We start from the raw sequence: 23,623 nt of genomic DNA, 5'->3' as shown, positions 1-23,623 counted from the left end.
AAAACTACGATAAGATATCACCTCACACCAGTCAGAATGGCCATTATCAAAAAGTCTACAAGGAATAAATGCTGGAAAGGGTGTGGAGAAAAGGGAACCTTCCTACACTGTTGGTGGAAATGTAAATTGGTGCAGCCACTATGGAGAACAGTATGGAGGTTCCTTAAAAAACTAAAAACAGAGCTACCATGTGATCCAGCAATCCCACTCCTGGGGATATATCTGGAGAAAACCATACTTCGAAAAGATACATGCACCCCAATGTTCACTGCAGCACTACTTACAATAGCCAAGACATGGAAGCAACCTAATGTCCATCAACAGAAGAATGTATAAGGCAGATGTGGTACATATATACAATGGAATGTTACTCAGCCATAAAAAAGAATGAAATAGTGCCATTTGCAGCAACGTGGATGGACCTGGAGATTATCATAGTAAGTGAAGTAAGTCAGACAGAAAGACAAACAACATATGATATCACTTATATGCGGAATCTAAAAAATGATACAAATGAACTAATTTACAATACAGAAACAGACTCACATACTTCAGGAACAAACTTATGGTTACTGGGGGGAAGCAGGGGCGGAGGGAGGGATAGACTGGGAGTTTGGGATTGACATGTACACACTGCTATATTTTAAATAAATAACCAACAAGGACCTACTGTATAGCACAGGGAACTCTAGTCAATATTCGGTAATCACCTAAATGGGAAAAGAGCTTGAAAAGCAATAGATACATGTATAACTGAATCACTTTGCTGTGCATCTGAAACTAACACAATATTGTTAATCAACTATACTCCAATATAAAATAAAAATTAAAAAAAAATAGATGGTTTGCTCAAGCTATTTTTTGTATTTTGGATGCCTTTGTTCTTATTCACTAGTTGAAATCCTCTGTTTTTCTACCCTGGCTCAGTGATTTGTTCCCCAGTTCTTGGCCTATGTTAGGTCTTCTTTTATTCTGGAGCTCGGTCTATCAAATGACCTATCATTTACAATAGTTGGTCGTTCATGTCTGATCCTGTGGTAGGAAGAATGATAGCCCCCAAAGATGTCCATATACTAATCCCTGGAAGTTGTGAATATGTTACCTTGTGTAGCCAAACTGACTTTGTAGATATGATTAAGGTTAAGGACCTTGAGATAGAGAAATGATCCTGGTGAGTCCAATCTAATCATATGAGTCCTTACAAGCAGAGAAACTTTCCTGGTTTTAAGCCAGTTTTCCCAGCTTTTTTCTTTCAGTCAGAGAGAGATGTGATGACTGAAGAAAGGTCAGACAGATGTAAAGTTGCTGGCTTTGAAGACAGAGGAAGGGGGTCATGAACCAAGGAATGCAGGCAGCCTCTAAAAAGTGGGAAAGGCAAGGAAACAGTTTCTTCCCTAGAGCCTCCAGAAAGGAAAAGATCTTGCCAACCTCTATATTTTAGCCCAGAGACTTGTCACCCTTCTGACCTTTTTGTCATTTTGAGCCACGAAGTTTGTAGTAATTTTTTGGTTAAGATGATAGCAATAGAAAACTAATACAACCTCGAAGTATGTGGATATTTTGAAGACGCCACGGAAGCTTTGTGACCTTGACTCCCAACACTTTGTCTGGCACATAAAAAATAATCAGAAAATGTTTAAGAATAAATGAACCGGATTTTCTCCCTCCTCATTCTGCAAGTCGCAGAATAATCCTGTAATCTGTCAGCATCACTCCCATAGCCCCTCCACCTCACGAAAGACAATTCCTTTCTCCATTCAGACACTTCGCTTTCCCTTCCCACCTTTATCATGTCTCCTCAGTCAATCGATCTTTATGATATGAGTACTATGGACTCTGGTTAGCCAACATAGCTGAAAATGGACACTGTCAATTAGTACTATGGAAGAAAAAATGTAAAATACACATTTTGAAAACTCTTGTAAATGATAAAAACACTGATTCCCTCAGAAAACATAGTACATAGAGACAAGGAGACAAAGAAACCTCAGATATCATTACAAATTGTTCTGTTACTATTTTAACAACATCTTGTTGTCTGTCTTGGACTCATTCATTCAATAAGCATTCGTTTATTACCTACAATGTATTGGGCATTGTGAAAGTTCTTAAGTCAGCTAACCACAGCTTAGTTAACTGAATCAATTTACTGCTTAGCGATTATTTATCAATCTCTTATTTTTAATGACTATACTATTGATTTAACCTATGAACAGTTAAACATATAGATGCCCAGGTACAGCCTCTCTATTTCTAATATTATAGATCCCTGGATGATGAACAATGTATTAAGGGAGGGAAAGAATAGAGCAAACTGAGGAAGCAGGAAAAAAGAAAAAAATAACAAAAGTCAACCTTAATATTGAGTACTTACCCTGTGTCAAGTGTTGTGTTAAGTTCTTAACATGTATTATTTCAGCCTCAAAACCCTCTGAAATTTCCCCTTCATTTTAAAGACAAAGAAAGTAAAGCCCAGAGAGATAAGTAACTTGCCACTGATCAACAATTATTAAGATGGAGATGGAATCTGAACCTAGGGAAGCTGATTCTAGAGTCACAACCTCCTCTTCCTCTGTAGTGGTAAGAAGACAGGACTGAAGGAGTTGAGATGACGATGAGGATGATGGGAAGCTAAAGTCACCGTGCATCTCATTTTACTTATGCTTCTAGTGCATTGTGTTTTTCTTTTTTCCAATTAAACACTTGTTTGTAAACAATTCAGAAGGGAACCCTGAAATACATCAGGCACTGGATTTAATCCCTAACAAACATACTAAGAGTTCACACAGGCCCCAAGACCACATGTTAGGCACTGAACACAGGGATAAAATGATGGTCCCAGGAGGAAGAGGAAAAGAAGATATAGGAGCTCCTTTCTTTTACCAGGAGCTTCCAAATCTCAGTCCACTTTTCAACTAAGGTATTGTTGACACTGGATGAAAATTAAGAATAAAATTTATATTGGAATGTTTGCCTGTTTAGATAAACAGGTGCTCACAATAACAGTATCAGAGAGAAAAATCAGAGACCTGAATAATCAGTGCAACATTTAGCTTCCAGAAGCCTTGGAGAGACAATCCTAAAGCATGGAAAACAAAGCTGTATTTCTGTTAGACACGAATGTGTATTTAAGAGTGGTCTATATTTCTTTTTTTTTTTTTTTTGAAATTCACGTTCTTTTATTTATTTTATTTATGGCTGTGTTGGGTCTTCGTTTCTGTGCGAGGGCTTTCTCTAGTTGCGGCAAGTGGGGGCCACTCTTCATCGCGGTGCGCGGGCCTCTCACCATCGCGGCCTCTCTTGTTGTGGAGCACAGGCTCCAGACGCGCAGGCTCAGTAATTGTGGCTCACGGGCCCAGTTGCTCCGTGGCATGTGGGATCTTCCCAGACCAGGGCTCGAACCCGTGTCCCCTGCATTGGCAGGCAGATTCTCAACCACTGCGCCACCAGGGAAGCCCCTAGAGTGGTCTATATTTCTATATAAATCTCCAGACACAGGAAAATGGGGTTATCAATGTCCTTGGCACTACTGATAGACCATTCAAAGCTAAGGCAGATGATACTTGGGATTTTCTAGCTTATTATACTTTTAAAAAATATTCATGAATAAGACAGTTATTCAAAAAACAAAATAGCCAATGGGAATATACTGTACAGCACAGGGAACTCTACCTAATGCACCGTGGTAACCTAAATGCGAGGGCAGTTCAAAAGGGAGAGGATATCTATGTGTGTATGGCTGATTCATTTTGTTGTGCAGTGGAGGCTAACACAACATTGTAAAGCAACCATACTCCAATAAAAATTAATTAAAAAAAATAGCCAGATTCAGAATCATATATTTTTCTCATGCTTCTGTGTCATATAATGACTGAAACCATCTCATTCATGAGAAAAGTTGACAAAAGTTGAAGATGAAATGATTCAGAAACGACCAGATCCTCTTGTATTAAAGAAAATCTAATGTGACTCACACTATCATCAATAAACTGACATTTGAAAACCTAACTAACTTTCAGTTTTTGTTTTGATTAAAAAATGAGAGAGTCAGAAATTCTAGAGTGTAAATATGCTCCCAGTAACTTAAGAGTTGATCACTCTGAAGTCTTGATTGCCAGAGAAAACTTTTTCTTGATTTTCAGCAGAGCCCGAACTGGTATCCAAGAATAAACCTCAATATTGAACTGACCTTTTCAAAGTAGAAGAATTTGAAATAGATATCTGAACAATGCAAACTATAATCTTTTAAAGGTACAGTCTCCTGACAATCAAGAAAGAAACTAAGATCACAGTTCTGTCTTCTAAACAATATGCTATATGTGACTAGTCCTATCTAATTTTTTTTGAACATATAACTTGACCCCACTTAGTTTTTTGTCCTTTATTTTTGTTTTGTTGTTTTTTTTACTGACCCACCAGTCATTTTGTTCCCGCTTAAGTCCTCTGCCACCTGAAAATTATGTTTTGAAAACTGTACTTCAGTCAATCATCCCCAAAATGAATCCCTAGCCTTTTTCTAATAATTTATTCTTCATGGTCCATCAATGAGTTATAAAAATGAAATGACTATTTGCACTGTGTTGTCATCTCCCTCACACCCCGCCCCCCCAAAATGAACAAAAAATACTTACAATGGTTCTTAGCCAGGAGCATTTTATCCCTTATTCACTAGTGGTAAATGAGTCAGATATGAGTTGGCCAGGAAAAGAGCTGCTTTACCCAAAATCTTAGTACAAAATGAGTCATCTCACTCCAAACACCAATATATTCTCCAAAATAACTGGCAAGAATTTCCTATAAAAAGAATCTTGCCTTCACCCTTTTCCATCCATTTAGTTCTCTGATTTTTCTAATTTTTCAATTTCCTGTGTACTTATAACATTGCATTCATAACAAAGGCCTAAGAACATTTCTACCTCTTTACCTCATTGTGAAAGCCATCTTTCCTATACTGAGTAGGGGGACAATTCTGATAGCATTCCCCTGAAAAGAATAAATGCTCTGTGGCTTTTAAGGGTTCTCCCTGTCTGACTCTCTGTGATGAAATTCATGCATGGTTCAATAGAAATGCAAAAGCCAGTTCTAGAAGAATTTTTCTTTTCCTCTGCTGAAAAAGTGAGTTCAAAGCCACAGAAAATATTTCAAGCAAAACCATTTTCCTTCCCATAAGAAAAATCAATCAAAATAGATACAATCTGTCTAAAACTGATAAAGAAACATGAATCCAGGCCACAAGCTTCAACTCTGTTTCCCTGTACATCAAAACATTCCCATTCCCACTCTTTCTCTGCCATCAGATGAAGCTTAAAAATCACTGTGAACTGAAGCCAGGGTCAAGTCCCTATAGATTATCAGGAGTCAAGCACACTATGTACCTGAGGATAAACAAGCATGCTTATAGAGCCAATTCCTGCCAAAGTGCTGAGATTTTTATGTTATGTGGGGCTCACAACAGGACTTATTATTCTTTATTATTCTAAGCCCTGCAATTTAATGGGAAAAATTACTTACAATTCATTTCACTCGGGCTGGAATTTAGCTTCGTTTCTCTATACTAAATGAATTCTAAAGAATAGCTACGCTCCTTTATATATCCAGCACTAACAGATGTTAGTTTCCTTAGTTTTACAGCCCTCAAATGACAGACAACTAACTGTATTTGGCCTTGGGAATAACTGCAACACCTTTGGATTATGAACTCGGTTTGGTTCTTAGCTGGGAACAGCAGGGGGTTAGTTCATATTATCGAAGATGTAAAATAAGTTTACCCTTATGCTCCAGATGCCCATATGAAGATGTCTTTTAATATAATATTGTACAACTTTTTTTTTGTCCTACTGGTAATCTTCTTTTTAAGTGGTTATAGTAAGAAAAAACAATTGCATAAAAATGAAATCTCTTATTCAACGTATCTCCTGCTTTTGACCAAAGCAGGATGTTAAATCCATTAAACTCTGAATACCCAGTAAAAGCAAGAAAAGCTAAAACTGTTCAAATCTGTGCATTCTTGGGAAAATTGCCAACCTATGTACTAGTAGCAGGATCTGTGTAATTAATGGTGATGTTATTAACGGAGGGAGTTCGATTTCATTCTCAGAAGCAATTGAAAAGTGCAAGCTGGCAGAGCTTTAGTGAAAGCTCACCTATTCATTTTTAAATTGAAGAAATGTGACTGACTTTGAAGTCATCCACAGAGAGCACCAATGTTACTGTCTGTACATTTGGGGTGGTTTCGGTCATAGTAAACTTAAAAGAAATCCTGAATGTAGCACTGTCTGTTGAACACCAAAATGTACAAACTGACAAACATTTCTTAAAAGGAGAAGCAGCAAGCTCAATCCTCGGTTATCTTTATGTTTTTTTTTTCCTGAAAGCTATTCATATGAAGACTAATTAAAATCAACTCCTTCTTATCCTAAAGTAAAATAAAATCAGACCCTGGTCCACACATTCCTTTATACACACTCCTATCTCCTTGGAAGGTAACTTTCATCTTTATCCAGTAGTTGTACCTCACGGACAGTCATATAAGGTTACCCAACTGACAAGCCATACCTCCAGCTTCTGCTCTCCTTTTTCCCCTTTGTTATATCAGTAACTTCGAAATGATGAGAGAAAGAGAAAGAACATCTTGAAAAATAGAGATAACTAAGGAAAGAAGTTAAGCCCACAAGAAGCTTTTTCCATAATGATCTGCACTAAATTATCCAACGAGGACCATCTATCTCATCACTCTATTTCTCTGCGAACTGTAAACACATGCTCCACCTCTGTGTTTCTCATCAAGAATGAAACACATGAATTCTTGACAGCCGACAGCATGTGCTGTGGCATCTGTGGCTTCAGAGAAGTGGAAGTGGAGGAGACAGGAGAAGGAGAGCCTAGAGAGAGGCTCACAGTCGCTAATGATGAGCCTGGATGTTCCTGACCCTGATGATTCCCCCCATGTAGGATTCATACCTGTTGTCTTCTCGAGCAAAGGGCTGTTCCACATCCACCGTCAGGGAGGCCAGGGCAGAAACGGTCTCTGTCTCCTCTTGCAACTGCGCCCCAGCCAGAGCGCAGCCCCTCGGCACACTCACCGTCCTTACCGACTTCCAGTACTTGCCTAAAAAACACAAAGACCCATGCATCATATGTTATAGGAATTTTAGTTCAATGGTGTTAATCAGAAACTTGTATAGGTCCAACTCAGAGTAGTTGTTAGGTTAAAATTCACAATGTTATACACAGTTGTAATTTAATTTCTTAACTGTTATGATTAAGTGTTTTTCTCAATCTGGAATGCCAAGTTGTGAAGTGCTCATATTCCCAAGCCTGAGTCTCTCCCTTGCTCAGAAGTTAATAAAGTGAGGAATAATCCACAGTCTAATGAACTCACTATCAGACTGACAGCTGTCTCTGCAACTAAGTAAGCAAACTCTGGGCATCATGCCCTCTGGGTAATCCTCAAGAGACTGGGAGGTAAAAGTCTTATGAAGAAACTGAATGAAACAGTAATGTTAAAAATTGCTACTTGAGCCATTAACTTTTTTTTTTTTTTTAAATGAGGTTGGAATATTAAAGGAAAAGAAAAGCCCAGAAATGCCAGCATGAATCGAATGGCAACTTTGCCAGAACAATCAGGTTTGTTAGTCCTGGATGTTCTTTCTTTCTCAACCCCAGGGTGTGTACTAGAACAATAATTGATTTAAAACTTTAATATATGCATTGGCTGATGTTGGAGCCCTTCCATAAGTTATACGGATGTTTCTTTTTTTGAGGCAGGGAAGGAGAATGAGAGGAAAATAGGAGGTAATTTCATGAGAACATGCCAGTGGGATAAATAAGAAAGAGCAGAGTCAACAGCCTTTTTGCAGCCCCTAAGCTATTTTTTTTTTGTGAAGCGTTGAATAGCCCCATATCAAAGCAGGAGAGTCTCCCTAGGTGCTGACATGACTCACCAGGTAAGCAGTATCTCGGCAGCCTGACCAGTTAAGAGGGAAGCTGGCATGCAAAGTAGCTTACTTCCACCCCACCCCACCCCCAAATTAAAATAAAATAAAGTTATGCTAGAGTAGAAAAGACAAATGGGTGAATACTGGACTGGGGAGTAAGATAACTCAGTTCTAGACCCAGCTCTGCCACTAACCATCCTATGCTGGCAGGGCTCTTTGGCACTTTATTTCTGCTTCTCAAAAACAGTGGGATGGCCTCAAATTCCTTCCAGCTATAACTAACATTTTGTGATTGGCCTCTCCTTATCCTACTGCTTCACAAAGGAATGGATGTCATGCCATGTTAGGGGAGGAGACCCAGTCTCCCAGCCACTCCCCATGTCGACAGAACCTTCTGGCATAGTTGTCTACTACTACTACTTTACTTGCTGTGATCACCTAGTCTGACCAAAGTCAGAATCATAAAGCTTTTAATTTGGACCAAATGATACCAGTTCTAACTGAATGAACCCACAAAGTAACATTTTTTGAAAGCTAAGGCTGTGCCAGATGATGAGGACACAAAGATGCTTCCCTGACACCAAGAAATTCATGGTCTAGTTGAGAAAGCCCTTTTAGTTAACAAACAATGACAATTCTGTATGGAAAAGGCCCATGTGATCCTAAGAGGAAATAAGAAGAACATATACTTTTGATGCCAAGAAGGCAAGAGAACACTTGCCAGAAAAAATAACACCTGACCAAGTATTTGAAAGACCATCAGAAGTTAGTCAGGCTGAAACAGAGGAAGATGGTGGTGATGAGGTATCCCCAGAAGAGGAAATAATGCACACAAATGTGCAGATACTCAAGTCTCTGTTGTTCACTGGGGTACGAAGTCCACTGCTAGGCACAAGTGGAATGCAGGCAGTATGGAATGTAATGCAAGAGACTGCTATGGTGTAGGCATGGGCTAACTAACACACAATCTTGAATAACATGCCAGTGATCTTGGCCTTCAACTTGTGGGTGATGAGGGGCCATTTTAAACAGAAGAGGCAGAGAATCAGGTTTAAATTTTTCAAAGATCCTTCTGGAGAGATTATGGATGATGGTTTAGCAGGTGGTGAGAGTGGTGGCAAGAAAACCAATTTCACCTCCTGGCAAAAATTCAGGCAGGAAATGATGATGTCTAAACTAAAAGCGACAGAATAGAAATGAAGAGATGGACTAAAGAGAGGTTTAGGAGGTGAGCAATGGAAATGCGTCTTGTCTTATTCTTTAATAGCCTCCTACCTCTCTCAACTTTGAAAGATAACTCTGAATTGACAGTTCCATTCCAAGACCCTAATTTCTCTATATCACAATGTCATTATCATCTTACCCAAGTTGGAAATGTCATATTCTATCTATAAGTGCATTCAGATGTAATGAGTTTCACAAAGTATTATTATTAATCGTTATTTTAGCATGTGATATTCACAAAGCAGGTGATTCTGGAAGTCATCATTTTTCTCTAGAGTGACTAATATCAGGCCTCTGACAAATAAACAACAGGTGGTTTTTTGGGTAAAATTATGTTACAAATTACAGGAAAGAGAAACTCGTGTTACTGAGCTCCCAATATGTGCCAAGGACTGTGCTAGGTATTTTCACATTTATAATTTTATTTACTCCTCATGACAACTATGTAGGCATTGTTAGGTAATTTTTCTCTAAGGTCACATGGCTAAAAAGCAGAGGAGCTGAAATCCTCACCCAAGACTGCTTGACTCCCAAAATGTTTCTTCCTCTGTAATCAGCTGTCCTCCTTTATTTAGTCCTTCTCTACCACCCTCCCACTACCCCTAAAAATACAAAAACAGACTCAATACAGGAAAATCTCAACTTAAAAGAATTATGCATGTGGCAAAACAATTATATATATATTCTTCCCTTCACCAAAGAAATCGTCTTTGGTAACAACAAATTACCCTTGCTCCTTAGATATGTGACTCAGTTGATCTACCTTTTACTGACTTTATGGCATGGGTTTATTGCACTTAGTGAGACAACCATGTTGAGACTAGTTCTTTCTACTCTTCACTTCTCATTACTTTATTTCTCATAGTCTATTGCAAGTACCTCGTTGCTTCACTGATGAAGCTATCATGAAACTGGAGACAAGTGCTCAATGAAGAGTATCCCTTTTTAAAGTGATGGGTTTCTCACCACCTAGCTGAAGGCACCATTAGGCACAGTGCTCTTTGAACCTGTGGAGCCTACCCCAAGTTTCTGAAGCCTGTAGGGTTGTCCATCACAGACTTGTATAGCTAGAGGTCCTACAGTCCACATGGATTGTTTTCTTTAAACCAGGTACCTAACTGAGAAGAGAATCAGAGGCCCGTTTCATGCAATTACAGTCAAGAGTTGCCCAGAGTCACCATTATATCTTTTGACCAAGCTACCCGTGCAAAATTTTTTTCTGAGTATTTCGGGCTCTAAAGGGAGCCCTGAGAGTCGAGATTTATAAACTGGGACCCCATACTAGTCCCAGAGAAATCATTTGGATCACTCTGGAGCACAGTGTCCACATTTATAAAATGACAGTGGTGGGACTGATGATAAGGAAAGGTCTCTTCCTGCTCTAATTCTCAATGATTGTGATTCTTCTGATCTCATATATCACTCTTGGATATTAGAATAAGTTTGTTATGGCAGAAAATTTTAGTTTTCTGTGAGCCTATGAACCCTTGAAGAGGTGAGCGGACAACTTACTTTTAGATAATATGGCACATCTAGAATAGCCAAGAGCTTCAATTTTCAAGAATTGTACTTCTTCCTCAAGAAACATCTTTACTCCTCAAACACAATCAGGACAGAAGGACAATCATTAATAAGAATCATTCAGCAAAATGACTGACAATGATTCTTCAAAGTTTAGCCTTTATGCATGTGAGTAGTGAGACAGATTTTAAATAGCTGAGACCTTTTCAATAAAATTTAATGTGTATAAAATATCCTGCTAAGTTAAGATTAAATGTTAGAAGTTGGCTTTTATCCAAATGTATGAGGTGCTTCACTCAGAAATAACCCAAAACTTTAAATTCAACATGGCTTTTAGCAAAGCCTATAAAAACAAGGGAAATATTCTACATTAATAATGCATTTATAGGCCACTATCTCTATTTTTAAAGAAGAATAATTAAAATGCAAGTAGGTATAGCAAGACTGTGCAGTATGCAGCCAATTCAAACCCTACGATTTATGGGTTATATTTTCATGTGATGGGTATTTTTTTTTTTCCCTACAGAAACATATGTGCAAGAAAAATCCTATCTGTTGGCATGAGAGTAATAGCCCCATCAGCAAGTTAGACAAATGCAGTAAGGTTTACTGCCAGAGTTTTCAGGAGCTGCTGTTCATAAAGCAGAATACTAGTAACCAGTCACCACTGTGTTGCTCTCCTAAGGCAACAAAACTGGCAGAAGAGAGGGGTTTTCCATTAAAACTGGACACACACACTCCCTCTTTGATCATATCCTCTATCGTTCTTCATTTTTCCCATTGCGTAAATCTTCCCACTTCTCAGCACTTTTGGGGGGGAATTATTTGGCTTTCATTGTTCTGCGTTTGTGTTTTGCCTTGTAGAGGTAAAGCAAAGAATGAATCTAAAATAAAGGTAAAAACTAGATAACGGAATGCAGCAAGTCAAGAGTTAGAGGTGGGGGACACAGATGGAGTGTCGCTGGGTCAGATAGGAGCCATGAAAGGACGTCTTGCAGGTACTGTGTAATCAGACTTCAGCATAAACCAGGTTTTTCTCGATAACGATCAATTTGGAAAGAGAGGTACTTGTTGACACATGAAGGTCTGTGTCAGAAATAACCTATCCACCAAACGTTTTCCCACCCAAAGCCCTTTGAGACTCTGAAAAGCTCCCGACGCCACAACCTCCCCCTTCCATCATCTTTGGGAGCCTTGGAGTCACTTCTCAAATTTGTTCTTGCCGCTTGAATGATGTCCTCTTTTGTCATTATGTACCATGTTCCCATAGGAAAAGAAGCTGGCGATGACCGAAACCTCTTCCTATCCCTTCAACCTTAGAGATTATTAACACCTGTGGGACTTCTAAGGGGCCTAGGTTCATGGATTCTCCAGAGCTCAGAGCTTGTTAGCTCTTTTTAAAGAGAAATTCTTTTCTGCATTCTTCCTGTCTATTCTCATGCAATCTATCACCCGCATTGCTATGAGAGTCCTTCTAAAACAAAAGTCTGGTAATTTTGCTACCATTTCAGAATACTAAATCCTCAGAGAAGAGTAAATGCTCCCACTGGCAGCCCAGGAGTTCCACAATGTGGTCTCTGTCTTTCAGGTTCATTAAGATATATTTCTGGAGCTTCCCTGGTGGCGCAGTGATTAAGAATCCGCCTGCCAATGCAGGGGACACGGGTTCGAGCCCTGGTCCCGGAAGATCCCACATGCCGCAGAGCAACTAAGCCCGTGCGCCACAACTACTGAGCCCGCGAGCCACAACTGCTGAAGCCTGCACGCCTAGAGCCCGTGCTCTGCAACAAGAGAAGCCACCGCAATGAGAAGCCCACACACCGCAACAAAGAGTAGCCCCCGCTCACTGCAACTATAGAAACCCGCGTGCAGCAACGAAGACCCAACACAACCAAAAATAAATAAATAAATAAATAAATAAATAAATAAATTTTAAAAAAGGATGTATTTCTTAGCTAAATGGAGAACTTTCTTGGGATCCTAAGCACTGTATATATGCAAAAATAAAGATATATTGGAAACTGGTATATGAATAGAGTGATTAGGTAATTTTTCATTCATGTTGGGGCAATTTTGAGGCTAAAATGGGGCTAAGAATTATATGTTATAGAACTATTTACTTATTAGTCGACAAATTGTATCAGTGGGCCTATAAAATAGTACTATTCAAAAAATGTCACAACTAATTATTATTCATTCTAAAATATAGAAATAGCACAATTCATGTATGCCAAAGCATAGTAACCAACTTTCAAAATATTATCTAGACATTAGAAAATGACAAACTATTATGATTTTTGGTAAACGTTCACGTGTTAATCAGTTTTGTGGTCATATATCTCACTGACAGAGTTATCACCGGTATTTTTTGTTTCAACGTGGTCTGAATATTTTAGACTCTTTCATAAAATTGCCTGAAATCTTCTTCAAAGCAGAATTTTAGAGTTAATAAATTTTAAATTGTGGTGTCTTTAATTTACTCTTCTTGAGATACTATAATATTTTTGGTTGACAAATACTGTCTCTACAAGTGCAGTGCTATCTGGTAAGCTCCGAGCAATATCCGCTAAATGTGAAATATTTTCACTTCCAATTTTCAAAATATTGAAATGAGTATTTCATACCAAATATTTTCATGACTACTGTCTTGTTCCTCCTTTCAGAGTACCTTTGGCAAATATTTTATGTGAGCTGAACTTATCAAAAAAGTTTTCTCCGTTTATAACTTCAAATTTTATTTACCAAATTTAGATGCTGCAAAATCATACGACTTCTTAAATTTCATTATATTCCAGAACAGAATATAAATCTATCCAGCTAAGAATAGTTTTATCAATGATTCTATCAACAAATATATATCTTTGAAAGCCTAGTTACAGATTTTCAAAATCAAATCTTGTACATGGTTTGAGTTCTTATCCTTCAGTTTGTTCATTTATTCCTTTGCTTTTATAGGGATCAATTTAAATGTTTTCCAATTTGCAAATACTATTTCCTGTAATTGCAATCCTTTAAAAGTTCCAAAGGTTATATTTTTGCTTCATTTCATGACTATTTTTTTATCAGCTTCATTGAGGTATAGTGTATACAGTCAATAAAATTTACCAACTTTAAGGGCAGGTTATGATAACCACTAAAACAATCAAAATATGTAATACTTTCTTCAACCCAAAAAGTTACTTTTGGCCCTTTGGAGTTAATTTCTTACCCTCCTTCTTAGCCCCTGACAACCACTAAAATTCTGCCACAGCACAACTTTTGCCTTTTCTAGAATTTCATAGAAATGGAACCATATACTATGTAGTCTTTAATATCTTTCACTTAACATAATACTTTTTTTTTTTTTTTTTTTTTTTTATGGCTGTGTTGGGTCTTCGTTTCTGTGTGAGGGCTTTCTCCAGTTGCAGCAAGTGGGGGCCACTCTTCATCACGGTGCGCGGGCCTCTCACTATCGCGGCCTCTCTTGTTGCGGAGCACAGGCTCCAGACGCGCAGGCTCGGTAATTGTGGCTCATGGGCCTAGTTGCTCCACGGCATGTGGGATCTTCCCAGCCCAGGGCTCAAACCCGTGTCCCCTGCATTGGCAGGCAGATTCTCAACCACTGTGCCGCCAGGGAAGCCCAACATAATACTTTTGAGATTCAAAAGATTTCTTTATTGGCATTCCCTGGTGGTCCCGTGGTTAGGACTCCACACTTCCACTGCAGGGGGCACAGGTTTGATCCCTGGTCACGGAACTAAGATCCTGTGCTGTGCAGCCAAAACAAAAAATTTCTTTATCTTATCATTTTTTTATCCTATCATCTCTATCTTTGTTTCTTTGAATGTAATATGCTTTTCCTTTTGTCTGGTTTCTTTGATGTTCCTCAGTGTGATTTTATTCATATTTATTCTGCTGGTGATTGACTGAATTTCTTGGATCTGTGGATCTGTAGTTTTCAGCAAATTTATGAAACATTTTCCCATTATTTCTTCAAATATTCCCCCCTTTTGTGAGACTCCACTTATAGGTATGTTGAACTGACTGATGTTGTCCAATATATAACTGATATACTTTTTTAAAGTATTCTCCTCTCTATTCTTCACTTTGGATAGTTTCTGTTCTTCAACTTCACTGTTTTTGTTTTTTTTCTTTTGTCTTCTGTAGTTTATAATCTGCCATTAATCCTTTTAGGTTACAGAATTTTTTAATATCAAATATTTTATTTCTATCTCTAAAACTTCCATTTACATGTTCTGTTTTTCATTTTTCTCTGCATTATGTTTGCACTTTCCTGTTTACATTGGAAGTAACATTCTCATCTGTTAATTTCATCATACCTTGCATTACTGAGTCAGTTTCTGTTAACTGACTTGTCTTCTGGTTCTAGGTCATAGTTTCCTACTTCATTGTATGCCTGGTAATTTTCATTTGGATGCTTGACATTGTTAATTTGAACATTTTTGGTTGTTGAATTTTGCTGTGTTCTTTTAAAGCATTGGACTTTGGGCATGCAGTTAAACTGCTTGCAATCAGTATGAACTTTTTGAGGATGCTTGTATTCTTTGTTAAACTAACTCCAGAGCAGGCTTTAGTATAAAGTTAATTTAGCCCTATAACTAAGATGAAACCATTTTGATATCTCTACACGATGCCTTGTGTATTACAAGGCCTTTCCACTCTGGCTAGTGGGAATGCAAACTATTCCCAGTTCTGTTTGAACTCCTTGAATTGTTTAACCTGCTGTTTTCCACTGGTTAGTTCCCCAGCCTAGTGGAGTTTCACCTCACGTATGGAAATGTAAGTAAGACAGTGGTTTAAGGAAACTCTTGTACAGATACCCAGAGCTCTTTCTTTGTGCAGCAACTTTATCGCAAGTATTCTGCCTCACAAATTCTAGTCACTTCAATCCCCCCAAACTCTGATCACTTCATTTTCTACTCAGAAAAACCACTACACTCTTTGAATTCTCTCTCACTATGCTGCAGCCTGGAACTTGCCTCTTATGAGTAAGCTCCAGCAATTGTAGGAATCATTTTGTTTCTCTTTCCTTGTTTGTTTCCTGCTAGGCCTTCAATGCCTGCTGTCCGGTGTCCAAAAACAGAGTTCCACACTCCTACATTGTTGGTGGGAACATAAACTGGTGCAGCCACTATGGAAAACAGTATGAAGGTTCCTCGAAAAACTAGAGTTGCCATGTGATCCAGCAATCCCACTCCTGGTCATACATTCCAACAAAGCTATAATTAAAAAAGAAACATGCACCCCTATGTTCATAGCAGCACTATTCACAATAGCCAAGACATGAAAACAACCTAGATGTCCATCAACAGATGAATGGATAAAGCAGATGTGATACATATATATAATGGAATACTAATCAACCATAAAAAAGAATGAAATAATGCCATTTTCAGCAACATGGATGGACCAAGAGATTATTATACTAACTGAAGTTAAGTCAGAAAGAGAAAGACAAATCCCATATGATATCACTTATATGTGGAATCTAAAATATGACACAAATGAACTTATCTATGAAACGGAAACAGACTCACAGATATAGAGAAGAGACTTATGGTTGCCAAGGGTGGTGGGGGGAGGAATGGATTGGGAGTTTGGGATTAGCAGATGCAAACTATTATATATAGAATGGATAAACTACAAGGTCCTACTGTATAGCAGAGGGAACTATATTCAATAGCCTGTGATAAACCACAATAGAAAGGAATATGAAAAATAATGTCTATATGTGTATAACTGAATCACTTTGCTGTAGAGCAGAAATTAACACAACATTGTAAATCAACTATATATCAATACAATAAATTTTTAAAAGTTTCATATGTGTGTTTTTCCTAGTTTACTTTTATTTCTGATCATCAGGCAATTCCTATAGTAGTTATTCCTTCATATGTGGGTTCAGAGGTCCATTTATTGAATATTTTGATTAGCGAATTCTAACTGATTAGAAAAATGTAATCAAAGTTCAGAAAACTCACTTACAAAATAGTTCAATATTATTGCAGAATAGTCATTTCAAACATTTCTAAAGTATGGTTGATAATGGGCAGCAAAGAGAGAAATTTTGTACTGCCATGCCGAACGTGTTTCTTTGTCATCAGTATCGGTTGTATTTTAAGAACTTTGTATTTAATTGTATTTTACCCTGTGTTTATAAAAAATTATTTTAAATTTTGAGAACAACACCATAAACTTTCATTGATAGAATATCAAGCTTATTGGGTTTTGTTTTTAGGGATTTCAAAATACATTTTTATTAAATTTATATTTTATTATTTATAAAAAGTTAAGGAATTTGGTACTATGTAATCAATGCCAAATGCATTTGTGTTCTTTAAGATTAAGCTATGCTCCAGCAAAATTTAAATTTTCATATTAATATGAAATCAAGATTGTATTGTCAGTGTTAGATTTTCACTGTAATTTATAACAGCATTCATAGTAATGCCCTAAGTTTTATTTTTGGCAGATTTATTTCCAAAAACTTTAATTCCATGAATTGAATGAAAAATATCAAACCATTATTTGAATTAACTGACTTTTCTGTTTGTAGCATCCTAAGGACACTGCATCTTTAACCAAGATATTCTTCTAGCGGAGTCAACAAATAACAACTATTACCTCACTTTGGAGCTGGAAGAAAAAATAACGCTTGAAATTGAAAACTCATTAAAAAATTAAAATAAAAACTAAATGCATAGTCATTTTATCTAAATAAAAATCCATGCTTCATAAGTAATACCTAAATGCACCTTCTGCAACTGCACTTGTTAAATTGTCCCCTGTGGCCTTAGTTTTTATTTTTGTTTTGTTTTTAATAATGACTACATTTTAAAGTAGATACTACTACTGATTCAACATCATTGTGTCTTCAGTGTTCATGTCACTCATGATATCACTATATCCCCATGACAAAAGATCAATACTGATAAACATTTTGTGCAAAGTTACATGTTCATTATCAGCTTTCTTGGGAAACAACAATTGAGCACTAAATTCTGCTCCCTATTTCTTGAACACATTTTATCCATTCCTAACCTCTGATTCCCCATGTTCCTCCCAACCCCACCTTCTGACAGCTTGGTGGCTTCATGCATGTCACAAGCTGTGGCTACAGCATACCTATTTGGTGCATCAGGTGGCAGAAACGTTGAATATCTCTCCCTCCATCTCCCAGGCCAGAAATTTAGGTGTCCTTTACAATTGGTGTTTTGGTTGATGTCTGGTATTTTAAAATCCCATCCAGAAACCACTTGTTTCAGATTTTTCCTTTTTCAGAAACCAAATTGGTCCCACACCCGTTTTTTGGTAAATAAAGTTTCATTGAAAACAGCCATGTTCATTACACACTGGCTATGGCCGCTTCCTTGCTACAATGGAAGAGTTAGGCAGTTGAAACACAAAGCCTCATATAATTACTGTCTAGCATTGTACGGAAAAAAATTTGCTGACCTCTGGTTCAAAGCAAGGAGGTAGAGAGACGAATATGCCTTATTTTGTAAAAGATCACTCTGGCAGCATGTTAGAGAAACAAAAATAGAGAAACCAAAATTGGATGTGGGAGACCACTTTGTAGCATATAGAAATGGTACAGTAGAAAGATGATGGAAGCCTGATTTGGGACAGTGGCCATGGGAACAGAAATAATTGGTTGGATAAATGAAATGTTTAAGGAGTACAACAAACAGGATGGGGTAATGGATTGGATGTGGACAGAAATGGAAAGAACAACAAGAAGGGTAACTCCTAGATTCCTCTCTAGCAAAACTGGAAGGATAGTGGTGCCATTTACTTGGACCAATAAACCTGGAAGAGGTTGAGGTTTGGGGCAAAAATAATGACTGGCTTTGGGCATGTTGACTAGATGTGCCTTTGCGACATCTAGGGGAAGATGCTGAGCTAGAAATTTAGGAAACATCTGGAACTCAGGTCTGCAGTCTGAGCTGAAGATAGAAATTTTGGAGTTATTCACGTAGAGGTGACTATGAAGCTATGGTCTGTGACAAAAACAATGATAAGTAAAATGATAAGAAATTTATTAATTGCCTATGATATGCCTATGAAAATGTGCTCTATATGTAATTTCATATAATTTCAAAACCACCTTGTAAGATAATCTCATTTTCCTTATTTTACAGTTGAGAAAACTGAAGTAAAGAGGGTTGAAATAACTTATCCATATTATATACTTAAGAAAAGAATATGTAGAGTGAAAAGCATTTAGGTAGAGGATGATGGGCCCACTAAGCAGAGATTCTGCATTTAATGCTGCAGCTAGAAGAGTTAAGAAGGGTTCTAACTTCAGTTGTTTGGTTGGGTAAAACATGGACCAAAAGGTGGCCCACAGGAAGTGATTTAGAAACGTCAGACCTACCTTGGTTTAATGAAGAGGAAGAGATTCAAAGACTTTGGGAGATTGGAATGTTAGACTGTATTTGTCTGAAGCCAAGTCAAAAGGACATAGGAGCCAGCCTGAAAGAGCTCTGAATAATCAGAGCTTGAACAATTTCAACAACAAAATAAATAATGATAGTACTGGATTATAACCCATAGAATAAATATACATGAGTCCATACTGATATAAATATTATAACGAATAAGTTAGTAAATGGAAGAGAAAGGACAGTTCCTCATTACAGATAACTTCCAAGTAAGAGATGTAGACAGAGTAAAGAAAATAGAAAATCGGCATTGGAACACCAGAGTAATAATTTTTGCAGGCAAGATCTACTGAAGGCTGCTAAAATTAATGGGCAAAAGTTTGAGGAGAAACAGTATATTTGCATAATCTCAAAGTATCTTCCCAACATATTTATTAATTCCAAAGGGAAATATTCTAACTTTATACTGAAGATCGCCTTAATCAAGTGATCCAGGTTAACCTTACCAATAATAAAACATATTGACATTATGTGCTGCAGATCTGATGCACTAAGAACGATACTGAATCACTGCTGTGGTAATCCTGCCAAAAATGCATATCCTCAATCTAATTATGAGGAAACATTAGAGAAACCCAAGCTGAGAGACATTTTTCAAAATAACTGACCAGTACTCTTCAAAAGTGTCAAGGTCATAAAAGGCACAGAAAGACTGAAGAACTGTTGTAGTTGAGAGGAGACTGAGACATGACAACTAAATGCAATGTGTTGATTATAGACTGAATTCTGGAACAGAATAAGGAAATTAGTGAAAAAACTGGTAGAATCCAATGAAAGTCTATAGTTAACAGTACTGTATGACTATTAATTTCTTAGTTTCTCTAATTGTGCTATGGTTTTGCAAGATGTCAACTTAAGGGAAGCCAGGGGAAGGTTATATGAGAATTCTATAGTGTATTATATTTGCAAGTTTTCTCTAAACTTAAAATTATTTCAAAATAAAGTTTAATAAAATCACTTTTTAAATCTGGCAGTAGAAATGCCACTGGTGACCACAGTGAGACTGCAACCAGAATAGAGTGGTTCCAATAGGGATTTCTAGCTGTGAAAATGGAGATAACTAGATAGAAACCTTTTTCAAGAATTTGTTCCTGGAGGGTTTGAGAGAAATAGGATGGTAAACTGGGGAAGGAGTGAGGTTCTTGGAATCTGTTTTTTAAGATGAGAGATTTTAGGTTGTTTAGTTGTTGATGAGAATAAACAATTCAAAGGAAGCAGTTTGGTAGCTGCAATTTACTCTAAGAAAAGTTTATTGCTGAGATTTCCAGCAAAGGTGAGACAGATGGAGGTTTGAGGAGAGTGAAATTTGAAAACGTAGTTTGAGAGAGGCAGTGAAAATTGACCTGAGAAACACAGCAGGATTATAATGGGCCCACCTGAGTTTGGTGTTCATAAATTTACAGGAAATCAAATTGCTATGATTCATGACAATCTCAGGTGGACCTGTTTATTAACGTCCAGTGTTAGAGAAAGTTCCCTGTAGACTATATTCAGGGTTGAGATTTCATTAGATTGGTAAAGTAAAAGGGTAAGATTTTTAAGGCAGATTAAAGGTAGAAGGGCAAACGTATTTAAGTGTTATTGTTTTTAAGCTGGACATAGAAGTGAAGAAAGGAAAGGGATAATGAATTAGAAAAAAATGACAAATTAAAATAAATGAAATAAAATACGAAGTCTTAGGTGTGTGGGTCAACAATTCTATATGCGTCTGATGTATCCTTCTCTGGCAGAGATATGCCTGCTAGTACTGGTTTATAATTCGTTTTTTTTCGGGTCTGCTAAGACAGTAACAGATAGTCATCTGCTCTCCAGGTTCCTATTATTTCCTTTTGCATTCTTCATCCCTATGAGTGTATGTCTTAAAAACAAAACAAAACAAAGCAAAACAAAACAACAGAAAAAGATCCTCTTAATTTTTAGTGGAGTTTTATGGAGGAGTGAAAGTAAATGAATATTTTAAATCTATTATCATTACTTGAAATTATGACCCTCCACCATTTTAACCCCACAAATAAGGTTTATTATTCTCTGTTTCTCTTTTCTGCTGACTTTCCCTAGTGGCTTGTGTCCTCCTGCATTTTATTTTATTCATTTATTTAAATATGTATGTATTTATTTACTTGAGCTCGTATTTTGTTGAATTTGATCTCTGCATATACTGAGGGTCTGAATTAGGGATACTTCCTCCAGAAAGGAATTGTATTTGCTTCCTCCAGAATTGAGGAGGAAGACAAAACCTCTTTAGTATCTATCAAATTCATATCCCTAACTTTGATGCAGACCTTAGGCTTTTTTGTGCAGTTATAGCACTGATGTCATCATTTGCCCCAGGGATACTCTCCCATTTTGTGTTACTTATTGATTACTGCTCGCTCCCTATTAAATTTCAGCTTATGTTTTCTTCTTCCCTCATATTCCCTTATGTTCTAGGAAGCCCACTAATGGATTAAAATAGTCTGTTTTAACGTATGCAGAAGCTATTTAGGAGAGGTCTATTCTAGTGTCTATCCTGGGATACTTGGGAACAGGAAGTCTGGTGGAACTCTGTTCTTATCTGTAAAATGAAGTGGGAACAGGAAGGTCATATGCTTTAACAGAAGGAAAGTGGGCTTTGAAAGCATAGCCAGACCAGGGTTCAAATGTTGGTTTTAGTGCTATTAGTTGACAGACTTCCAACAAGTGATCTAAACTTGTTAAGCCTCAATTTATTCATGAACAAGATGAGGAAACTAATTATGCATTGCAGAATTGTGTGAGGACTAGAGATAATGTATACATATATACTTTATATATACATATACATATATATAATCTATGTTTGTGCGTGTGTGTGTTTAATGTATATATAAATACCTAACAAATGATCTTCCCCAAACTTGACCTTCGAGCACACCGTAATGGCATTGCATGTGTGTGAAGTGCATCTGGGTGCTAACAGCTGAGTATAATCAGAAAGCATTTCTGTCCTTAAAGAGTTTTCAGTCCTAGAAAGATGCACAGTTTTATTTAGACTCTTGGTTTGATTAGTTTTGCCTTAGTAGAAACATGAGTGAAGGAAAACTCATAATTACAGATGTAGTTGGAATTAAAAAAAAATCCAGACAAGTTAAGTCTCTAAGCAGATGGCAGGTTTTCCTTTTAATTCTGGTATATTCTAGTATTAGTGCTCCAGCAAACAATAATCAGAGTCTCAACATTTCAAGAGAATGGTTAATTAGAAGTTCAAAATCAACTTTCAAAAAGCCATGTGTACAAGGTTGACCTGGCTCTGATACAAGCAAGGGTTGGCGGGGTTAATAGTGGGAAAATGTCTAACGCTGCTTTTCTTCAATGAAGGTCGGCCTGGCCCAGGGCTGCAACGTCAAGGCCTCTGTCTAAAGCCAAAAAATCTATGACAAATAGCAGCTCACACCTGACAACAGTCAGGGTTTTAAACTCAGCAGGGCAGGGATTTGAAATTCTGCCAATCCTTGCATTTTTTTGTGATTAGATGTATTTTGCAAGTTTACAAGGGACTCCAGAGTGGATTCATAGCTCCATGGCTCCCTGCAATTTGGCACTGCCCTTCCAGAACTGACTGAGGCTAAACCTCAATTAACCAGAATGTCCAAAACTCTAAATCTTCAATTTAACTGATTTCCCCCCTAAACCTGTCACTTTTGGATGAAATAGAAAAAAGTGCATACAAAAAAATTGCAAAAGGAATGAATTTCTTTGTGAGCTAGAATAACATAATGGCAAACACCACAGACTCCGGAGCTAGAATGCCTGGTTTATGATCTTGCTTTTGTCCATTTAGTAACTATGTGTCCTTGCAAAGTATTTAACCTAGATGTGCCTCAGTTTACTTGATTGTAAAAGGGGAATGAAAATAGTACCTACTTCATAGGGTTGTTAAGTAGATTAAATGATTTAACTTATATTAATGAGTGCTTAGAACAGTGCCTGACACACTGAAAACACTCAGTAATTGTTATTTTATTATTTGCTAACAGCTTACAGGGTTTGCATTGTGTAAATAATTTCATCCAATATGCCTCCATAACTTTACTGTGGAGAAAACTGATATTTAAGATGGGTTCCCCAAATTTTAAGCCTTTCAATCAGCAGTTTCTTTTTCTTAAGTCTAATATTCATCTTTCCTTGCAAACCTTTTCTTCCTCTACTGTTCCCCATCACAGGAGGTGACATCACTACCTACTCTGTTGTCCAAGCCTGAAACTTAGAAGTCATTAATCCTCTCCATGCCTATTAATTACATACCAAGCCAACTCTACTTCTGAATTAAACTGCTCACATTTGACAGTAAGTTCTGCTAAATCTCCTGTCCTTACTGCAGGCATAGTGATCTTCTGAAATGCAGGTTTGATCGTGTTCCTTCCCTGCTTGAAATAAATCATTAAATCCTTATGAGTTAAAAGCCCATTTTCAACATCGTGCATATCTCTTGTTCTTCTCCCCTGGGTCTCAAGAGGATGGAGATGGAGGAGAGAGGGA

General features: G+C 37.3%; 1 protein-coding gene across 1 annotated transcript in view; it reads right to left on the bottom strand.

Moving 5' to 3' along the window:
* HDAC9 (histone deacetylase 9) overlaps positions 1-23,623 on the bottom strand; it is a 998,074-nt gene that overhangs the window by 24,114 nt on the left and 950,337 nt on the right. The window contains exon 26 of the mRNA XM_059933969.1: positions 6,961-7,108. Coding sequence (XP_059789952.1) covers positions 6,961-7,108 — 148 coding nt within the window. The remainder of the gene's footprint in view (positions 1-6,960; positions 7,109-23,623) is intronic.

This window comes from Balaenoptera ricei, chromosome 9, assembly GCF_028023285.1.
Source record: "Balaenoptera ricei isolate mBalRic1 chromosome 9, mBalRic1.hap2, whole genome shotgun sequence".
Classification (NCBI taxonomy): domain Eukaryota; kingdom Metazoa; phylum Chordata; class Mammalia; order Artiodactyla; family Balaenopteridae; genus Balaenoptera; species Balaenoptera ricei.
The sequence above is the reverse complement of the archived record's forward strand: the minus strand, read 5'-3'. Positions and strand labels throughout refer to the sequence as shown.